The sequence below is a fragment of the Solanum tuberosum genome, unplaced genomic scaffold, assembly GCF_000226075.1.
Source record: "Solanum tuberosum cultivar DM 1-3 516 R44 unplaced genomic scaffold, SolTub_3.0 scf00018, whole genome shotgun sequence".
In the NCBI taxonomy this organism is placed as follows: domain Eukaryota; kingdom Viridiplantae; phylum Streptophyta; class Magnoliopsida; order Solanales; family Solanaceae; genus Solanum; species Solanum tuberosum.
Genome location: NW_006238944.1, coordinates 1,289,312 through 1,299,473, shown reverse-complemented (window position 1 = coordinate 1,299,473; position 10,162 = coordinate 1,289,312). Strand labels below are relative to the sequence as shown.

Genomic DNA, 10,162 nt, shown 5'->3' with positions numbered 1-10,162 from the left:
GAAAGATACCTAGAGTGGAAGAGATAACTAATAATTACTTGATTTAGTTCATTTTATAGCCTTAGCTTGATGAAGTTTGACTGAATCAATGTTTCGAATTGATTTATGTTGTTGCATATGTTGGGATTTTATAGATACCACCTGAGTTATGATGATTGATTAATAACTAGTTGTCATTTGTGTAAATCTAGCCTACCCATTGACAATCAAACTGATTTTAGCAATTGAATTAACCCATTTTGTAAAATTAGCATCCATTTACGCACATTCCTAAGATTCCTCTCTCACTCTTGAAATATCCGTTGTGTACTTGTGTTACGCTTGCTACTGTTAATTGTTAAAATCTTGTTAACCAAATTCGAATTGTTAATCAACCCCCATTTACATTCATGCATAAATTGCTTGAATCACATCATAAGGTGAATTACTATCGACTATTCCCTACGAGATCGACTCGAGCTCCTTGTTGGGTTATATATTGCGAACAATCGTCTATACATCGATTTGTAAGGTATATAATTGAACGTTATAAAAAATTATAGTAATTTACAAATCTATATTACTACCTAATAAAGGGGAATATGAGGCACCAGACCGTCAACACGTCTTCTTGTGCTGCCTGCTTATTCCCCTTGGCTGCCTCATCTTCATTTAGCTGCTATTTATTCTGGAAAAAAGTAGGATCCCCTTAAAATTTTAACTGTGAACTTACTTTTTAGGATCCTTCATAAGATGGGCCCATGAAAGTTTTTTATGGGCTCCATTTATATTTTATACTTATTTGTTAATTTTTAATTGTTTATTATTAATTTTATACGTCTTTGAAATTAATGTTTGATATTCGTATTTTATCATGATTTCCATATCAAATGATGTATAATCTTAAATTTTGAAGAATAATTTATGAAATAAGTAATTAATGTTGAAGATAAACATGAAAAAAACTTCTTATGCTAAAAGTGAAAGGTAAAAGTCAAAAAACGTGTGTTCTTCAAAATTAGTATTGATTTAATGGATATTTTTGTCATTTAATAATTTTCACTTTATTGTTTTATTTATCTATTTTAACAAATCAAGACAAGTTTATTATTTTTATCCAATACTATGTTTATCCTTAAATAAATGTATAAAGTAATAGTAATCAAAAATAAAATTTTAAAATATAATTAATACATTTAATTCAATAAAATAAAATCTTAATAAAATAAATAATATAAATATTTTTATGTGAACAATTTTAATGAACTTAAAATAATTAGTGAAATAACTTAATAACTTATTATATTAAATATATATAACAAAATTATTAAAAATTATGATTAAAAAAATATACATAAATATTTAACTCAGTATTATTGGGCCCGTGCACAGGACGAGCAACCCTTTCAAAGTGACTATAAAAAATTATAGTCATTTGAATATCAAAGTGACTACATTTAATTCCATTCATCATCAATCATATTATTTTTTCTTACTTCATTACCTTAATTTGATTATTGCTTTCATTTGTATCATTTCCTTAAAGGACTTTTTTAATAATAAAATTTACCCTTTTTAATTATTATTTTTTACAAGAAATTAGTTATTATAACATGGTAAGAATGACATATATTTTTTTATGAAATTTAATTTTTTTAATTTAGATCACTTCTTTTGCTAAAGATTCATATATATATATATGCGTAATAATAAAATTAAAATTAGAAAAAGATGACAACCTTCTTATTTCAGATATTTGTTTATTTTAATCATTTTTTTTTGACATTTTATCTTATATTTTCTTTAAATAATTGTTAAAAATTATGTGGAGGTTTATTTTATTTTTTTTCTATTTTTTTTTATACTTTTCCAAATTTTGAAAAGACGGAAAATTCTATCTCAAAACCTTATTGAGTTATCAAATACGCCCATATTTAAATCATTTCATCATTGATGCTATTAATTTTTTAAATTTCTTTCCTTAAATTCATCAATAATGTTATGTGTATCATTTCCTTAAATCATTTCTTTTCCTTTCTTTTTTCTTTTTACTTTTTTATTTCTTTATTCATTTCAAAAATTAATTGTCATTAACTGTATAACAATTGTATTTTTTAATATATAAATAGAATTTTATTTGTCGTTTTTTTGAATTCTTAGATTTTTTCTTCTACTAAAGATTGATATCTATATGTTATAATAAAGCTAAAAATATAAGAGGTGGTGTGATATCCTTCTTAGTCCAGATATTTATTAATTTGTATCAATTTTTTTTTGATATTTTCTTATATTTTTCTTAAACTAATTGCTTAAAAATGAAGTTAATTTTATCAAAAATATTATGATAATTATTTGCATTCATTGCTCAATTAAAAAGATAAAAAAACATTTAAGAGAAATAAAGTATGCATGAAATGTTTCAGTTTTTAATTATTTGTTTTATTTTCATTAGAGTAGAGTCTAAAAAAAATTATTTTGAAATTGCAAACCTGAAAATCCTTCACTTTTATCATAATATTCATTTTCAGCTTCTTTCACATATATAAATGATGACTTCTAACAGCCTCTTATCAATATGGTCTTTTAGGTTATTTGCTATTAAATTTTTTATTTGCGCTAATCAAGTATTATTTTTTTATTTTGTTGGATGGTTTTTTTTATGAATATTATATTATTGTGCAAGTTTTTTTTCTATTTATATAACACATTTTTTAAAAAAAATCTTGATTTATTAGCATAGTAAATTTTTTAAATGAAAACTTTATTTACAGTTGGTTGGTGATATGTACTATATTAGATAAAAAAAAGTGACCTTGCAATTAGATTAAATGAATGTTAGAAAAAAATATATAAAACAACAAATCAATTAATTTGATGTTGGTAAGTCATTTATTTGTTCTGAGCAATTTAATATTAATGTTGTTCTTAGTCGATACTGGGTCATTCATAACATTATTATACTTTTAGTTTTATTTTTATTTTTCAATAAAAGTTGATGACCTACAAAATGCAAGCTTTATTCATATTGCATTATAGATTTAAAAGTAATCACTTTTAGATTGCTAAATTATTTATGATTAATTTTCTATTTTACTAACATCATATATTAAAATACTAATTCCGTTCTTATTCTTGATTATCACTAGACTATTATAACTTATGAATTTAAGGGTTTCGACAAAAAAAATAATCATATGACTTGAAGTATTGCAAGTTATATTTCATGAATAGGTAATTTATAAAAGGTTTATTTTAAATTATTGTTATACCGCGCGAAGCGCGGACAAGTTTCCTAGTACATTCATAGTACACAATAATTAGGGGGACTCAATAGAATTGGTGATCTAAAGCCAAAATTTAGAAAAAAGAGCTGTGTTTATTATTTTTTCTAAAAATATTTATTCTGTTAAATTTTAAATAATTATTTTTTTCTTTTCAATTAACAGTATACCATTTCTTGTAATATTTTGTCACACAATAATAAACATATATAAATTATAGTATGTTACATAACAACACAAATGTTTATAGATATCTTATTGATTATAGTTTTGAAATATTTTCAATAGAATCAATTGTTACATAAACTAAATAATTATTCTAAAAGTATTTAAAAATAAAATTAAGACTTCATTTCATTGAATATGTCAATTGGAGTATCATTCTTTTACTTATATAATATTTTTTAAATTTAATTATTTGATAATCTAATTAGTTTGAGATGAAATGTTTAATAAAACATCTTAAAGAATTGAAGACAATCTTACAAAGTCAATATTAAAACACGATTGATTTAAACTGAAGTAAATTAAGAAATAAAAAGTACTTGTAAATCTATTTGTCTACAATTTTTAATTATAATTATACTCCCTCCGTTCCTATTATATGTTTTCTTACTAAAAATAAATGATCCTTAATATTTGTCATTTTCACAAAATAAATACATAAATGACACTATTCTTCCTATTTTACTCCTAAGAGTTATTAACCATAACAGTATATGTTCATTTATTGAAAACTTGACTTAAAAAAAAAAAACTATTTCCATCCACTTTTAATTGTCATAGTTTCCTTTTTTAGAATCAAACTATAAAAACGTTGACTAACATTTTACGATGTATTTTTTCCATCATATTGATATGCAAAAAATTACAATTATAGTACTTTTCGTATAGTTATTGAATATCTATTTTTTTTTTGTATAAAATATCAAATTAATGTTATCTAATTAAATTTTAAAAATGAGTCAAATTGACATTCGAAAAATGCAACATGATAAATAAAAGTGAATGAAAACACTAATAAATAAGGATATAATGGACGAGAGGGACTTGCTCGGATGATAAGCACCCCTCACTTCCAACCTGAAGGTTGCGAGTTCGAGTCATCAAGGGAGCAAAAGGGGTGGGAGCTCCTAAGGGAGGGTAAAAAATAAAATAAAAAGAAATGAAAAACTTACATACTTTCTTAAGCTACATCTAAAATGATACATATAAATACAAACGAACTTTCTAATTAATAGTAACATTTTCTTCCAGTGTGCTATACGGTGCTTCTCACCATTTATACTCCATTTTACATCGCCTTCATCAGATCTGGTCGTCTCTTTTATGTATGTATCTCCTGCATCTTTTGTCTGCTCAGTGCTTTTGGTTCTTCCTTTAATCGTCCTCTTGCTCGAATTGTGCATCTTTGGTATGTTTTTGTATTTGATCGAACTGAATTTGGGGGTTTCTTGATTCGTTGGAGGCCCTTATTTTTTGGGGTCTAAAGTCACTGCTTTAGGGTTTTGATTTCATTGTCGTATGCTCTAACTTTTAACTTATCTTGAACTATGTCATTTGCAGATTCTTCTAAGAGGATTTTGGTCCACTATTCACTTGTTTTAGCATGGTAAAGTTTCACCAATTGCTTATTCTTGTTGGGCATATATTTCTTATGCACACATATATGTATGTGTAATGTAATTACCTATGTGTGATGAGTAATTGGCCTTTCAATTTCAACATCAGCTATATGCCCCACATTCATATATGCGGTTTAACTTAATCCTTATGCAATCTAAATGCATAAATGCCAACTTTTAAGACAAATGCCATGATTTCTGCTCTTTAAAATGATTGGGACTACTTCTTGCAGAATTATATTATTGGAGCGTTCAAGCCAGCATGCAACATCTCAATCACGTTTGGTGATGGAAAATCCCGCAAACAGGTAAGTTATTAGTCTCTTAGAACTTATCATGCTTATAACATTTGTCAATGAAGATGATGCCCTTGGTGGAGATTGATGAAATAATCTACCGTTACGTGTAGCAACTTCAGCTCGTGAATGTGCTTATTATTTTTATTCTATTACCTGATCAGGAGATTTCGTCACGTTAGTAGAAACACTTTCGTCTTCAGTGATGTAAGACAGCCAGTAGGCAGTAATTGCTCAATATCAACTTCACAAACTGGATGGGAAAAAGTAGCTGAGATACTATATATTCTTTGTTTTGGCAAATAGAAGCTTGTTGTTCCATGATATATCCCCCTTGATGATCTATATGCTGCTAATTGGTCTTTTTCCTTAATATAAATTAATCAATTGTGTATCAAACCTCAACCTTATTGGTTGCTGTCTATGAAGTTTCATTTAATCTACTTTGGTACACTATTGTTATATGACAAACCTATCCCCTCCGGCCCTCCCCTAAACAACAAAAACTATTTTTGCATGACAGTCAATGTAATTATCAGAAAATAAGGACATGATACCTCCTTGTTAAAGAAATTCAAAAATCATTAAACCACAAACCCAGTTTATACTTGTGCCGAAAGAGAAAAGGTGACAGAAGATAATGTATATATAATGTCTATGTGATGGAGAATATAACTTATTTAGTAACTTAAAGTCAGGGAATTGGATAGAGTTGTTCTTTAGAGTGAGTAGTATCAATAAGCATGTTACATTTTCCATTATTGGGACACACCTCCAAAAATATTTAAAAAGAGAAGTTTAATATCAAAGTCCAGATCAGATGAATGCTGTAATTATGTGTCTAATAAGTGTAAAGCAGATGTACTGTGAAACAAGATGTACTGCCTTAAAATGTGCATGTAAATAGATGCAACCTATCTCCTTTTTTTTTTAATAAAAATAAATTTATTTATAAGAACATATAGCTAAGTAATTGATAAAGATTGGGCACCTGCAAGAACTAGGAAAGTAGCAAAAACTCTTCAATACCTCCCAAATACAAGTCAACTAATCTCCAAGGCAAAAGGATCAGGAAACCCAACAATAAATCCAAGTGCAATATTTTCTTTATAAGAAAATCCAAGCAACTACAAGTCGGCAGCAATGGGAATTCAGCATCTACTTAATATTCTTCTTAGGCCTCAACTGGTTGTTGTGTTCACATTTATTCTTGCGGCAGTTGTCAGCACGAGGATGCAACCGAGCATTGCACTTGCGGCATATCATCCTGTCTTGATTGTATTTCCTAGCCAAAGCCATCAACGATGGCTCAATGATTCTCACCACGAAGCCTTAGCACTAGATGTAGAGTTGATTTTTTCTGGATGTTGTAGTCCGCCAAGGTGCGGCCATCCTCAAGCTGCTTACCAGCAAAAATCAGCCTTTGCTGGTCTGGAGGGATTCCTTCTTTGTCTTGTATCTTGGCCTTAGCATTGTTGATAGTATCGCTGAATTCAACTTCCAGTGTAATGGTTTACCGGTCAGAGTTTTCACGAGTATCTGCATTTTCACGATGAAATTTGCCTTCTTCCTTCAGCTCCTCCTTGCAACCTAGTTCACTTATCCGGAAAAATAAAAAATAGAAAAGAAAAAAAATTGGTGCAACCTATCTCAACTGAAGAAGTGTCAAAACAAAATTGGAGACTTGTTGACTCTACAAGTTGACTGCTTGCTTGGTGTACTATTTTCTGTTAGGTCCCCTTGAAGAAGGAAAATGGTCAAACTGTTATGGTCCCACTTTTCCAAAGTCAAGAAAACATTGCTGGAAAGGTATTATTCATGTAGTGTACTAATGATTCTGATAATACTCTTTTATTTGTTACTTTTAGAAAAGTATTTATTTGTTACAGGACCTTTCTTTGAGAATATAGTTTCATTATGACTTCAGATTTCTGTAGAACCAGTATCAGGAAAGAAGGTTGAACATAATGGGATCAAAGTTGAGCTTCTTGGTCAGATAGGTGAGCTTTAACTTGTGACAATTTTAAACAACTTTTTATCCGCATGTGATTTGCAGTCTCATGTCCTTGAATCAAGTGCTCAGATTGCGAATGAAATTACATTGATCTTTTCTAATTTGAACTTCACATATCAATATACCCAATCTTTCCACTATCTGCTTTCTGCATTTTTTTTTTCCTTTTCTGTCATTGAGGTGTTCAAGGTGGGTTGAACTAACTATAAGGTAACCACTTGGTCTTACTGGCAATCTAAGTAAAGTTTACGGTGAAAGTCTGTTTATCTGTAACATAGACAGCATGCTTCTTGCAATCAACCTGAGAAATGAGTGCAGTTTTCAGTCCATATGCTTATTTCTTCATAGTCAGTTTTCCTATATTTCAATAAATGAGCTTAGCTATCTCCTTATTTTACCCTTGCCACGTCATTCATGGTTATAATGTTTCATTATGTGTTTGGAACCAGTTTGACTTTCAGAAAAGGAAGAACTAGCTTTCCAATGTAGGTTTTAGAGGGTGTTTGGATTGGCTTTTAAAAGCAGCTTATAAGCTAAAAGCCATAAGTTGGGAATACCCGACTTTTAGCGTATTTTTGTACTTTTTGGCCTAAAAGTAAGTGCTTAAATGCACATTTTATCTTTTCCCAAACACCACAAAAATAGAAAAAGAGCTTAAAAGCCAAAAACACTTGAAATAAGCTAATCCAAACACCCTCTTAGTTTGATACAACTATTTCGTTCAGGTAAATGTTTGGTTGCTGGTATAATTGTTCTGTGTGTATCTTCTTTTAACGGCTAAACTGCATTGGACAATTTAAACATCTGCTTGACTTATCCAAAAAGGAAAGCAAGTTTCCTTCTTGCAGCTTCTCACTTGTACGTTCATGTTTCCTTTGGTATAAATTTTTAGTTCAGATACATGTGTGGTTGCTTGTTGGTATAATTGTTTCATTTTTAGTCCTGATCTTTCTATGCAGCAATCTACTTATTGTACATCTGTGGTTTTCTAACTTTTTTTTCCTGATATTCCTGCTATGGAGAATTAATTCATGTTGCAATATTTTCTTGTCCAGAAATGTACTTTGATAGGGGGAACTTTTACGACTTCACCTCCCTTGGTGAGTATTTCATACATTATGCAAGTGGAAACAGAAGAGAAATTTATTCCTTAGCTGGGTGAACCTGTACAAACATGCTATATTGGTTTTCTAGTTTAAATTTGACTGTTGCTTCTGACTTATGAGCTACTGTCAGGTCAGATTATGTTAAGTTTTTAGAGTGTATGGGTATTCTAGTATGTTGATTTTGCTGTGAGTTTCCATATTTCCTGTTCATGGGACCTAGATGAGTAGTCTAATGTTTCTCTTTTCTTCTCACTTTACTTGTCTTAGGAGTTGACTCACAAGCTGTAGACCCAATTTTATTTAACTTTAAATTTAGCTGGACTTGGAATTTTTTTCAGGTTCTCAATATTTTAGTTGCTTCATAGTAGAGAATGTAGAATCAGGATTAATTTCTATTATCTTTGTACATCCACTTCTGTTCTTAGGTTCATTATGCAGCATTCCTTTGGTGGTTTTTCCTAGGAAATTTAGTTGAGGTTGCTAGACTCTCTTTCCCCTATTTCATCTACTGCTATTCTATTACTCCCATCACAGCATTGTAGTGGCTCCAGACTGCCCTGTTCATTCTTTTGCTTGAACCTTTCCCTTTGTTCTATTTATCCATGGTTTAGAGACGAACCCCAAAAATTTGGTGTTCTTCCATTGCCAATTGTTGCATGTTTACCTCTTAAGTTGTGCTACTTATACTTGTCTTTGCTGGACTACAATACGTTGGTCATTTTCAGTTTGAGCTGTTGTCTAGGGGGTATGCAAGTTTGGTATTAGTGGGTATGCTTGCTACAAGTTATTTGAAATAGAATACTCAGATTTACTGCCTTAACATCCATTTAGAATTATACTTCTCAAATTTTTGTTATAGTTCTTCTTCGTCACTGGTTTTCTTTCCTTGTATTGCTTCATTTACTCCATTTAATGTTTATCCTTGTAGTCCGAGAACTGGATGTTCCTGGTGAAATCTATGAAAGGAAAACATATCCTTTTGAGTTTTCAACTGTTGAAATGCCCTATGAAACATATAATGGGGTTAATGTTCGACTTAGGTAAGTTTCTTTTGTTTTGGAACCTTGCAGCATATATATGATACTTTTATCTATAATGTTTCTTCCTTGCTTTGTTTTGATGAAGTGATGATATAATTGTTTGTTTCCTCCATTGAGATTTATTTATGTCACGCCCCGAGCCTCCACCCTGGACGTGGCTGACACTCGAAGACCATTGCTGGCCTCAAGCGAACCCTTGGCCTGACTTACTGACTCAGCGGAAGACTTAACTCATCACATACACATTTATGAAGTAACTAGAATGTTATAAAGGAACATTTAACTGGCCATTAAGACAAACTCAAGTCTTTAACATATGAAATGAAAAGTAAGGACAACTGAATTAACTAACTGACTGTCTGTCTGTCTATGAAGCCTATAAACAACTGAGATGGATGTCGGGACAGGCCCACAACATCCTAATGAACTAATACTAAAACTGAAAGCAATGAAAAGGAGTCCTCTGGAATGCAAAGAGGCTCACCAACAGACTCTGAACTGCTCACTGGATCAACGGTGCACTGGAATGTCGATCCTAGTTACCTGTGTCTGCATCATAAGAAGATACAGGCCAACTGGCATCAGTACATTGAATGTACGAGTATGCGAGTTGGAATGCTAAACACAACTTAAGCTTGAAAAGAAACTGAAGAACTTACTTGGCTCAACTCAACATAACTGAACTCATTTCAATATAAATCAGTTTTAAAACAAGTGCAATATAAAGAAAAGCTGTTTAAAACATGATGTCAACTCTGGGCATATGCAAAGATACACTAAAACTCTGAAATGTATGTAAAAATACAAATAACTGTGTATAT

General features: G+C 30.2%; 1 protein-coding gene across 2 annotated transcripts in view; it reads left to right on the top strand.

Annotated features, from left to right (window-relative positions):
* The first annotated feature begins 4,492 nt into the window (after positions 1-4,492).
* The window catches only part of LOC102577746 (vacuolar protein sorting-associated protein 26-like protein), a 21,443-nt gene continuing 15,773 nt past the window's right edge, over positions 4,493-10,162 (top strand). Inside the window, exons 1-7 of one of the 2 annotated variants that reach the window (XM_006340407.2) lie at positions 4,493-4,674; positions 4,827-4,872; positions 5,119-5,193; positions 6,916-6,990; positions 7,109-7,181; positions 8,251-8,295; positions 9,230-9,341. In XM_006340407.2, coding sequence (XP_006340469.1) covers positions 4,870-4,872; positions 5,119-5,193; positions 6,916-6,990; positions 7,109-7,181; positions 8,251-8,295; positions 9,230-9,341 — 383 coding nt within the window. In that variant the 5' untranslated portion in view covers positions 4,493-4,674; positions 4,827-4,869. 2 annotated transcript variants of the gene reach the window in all.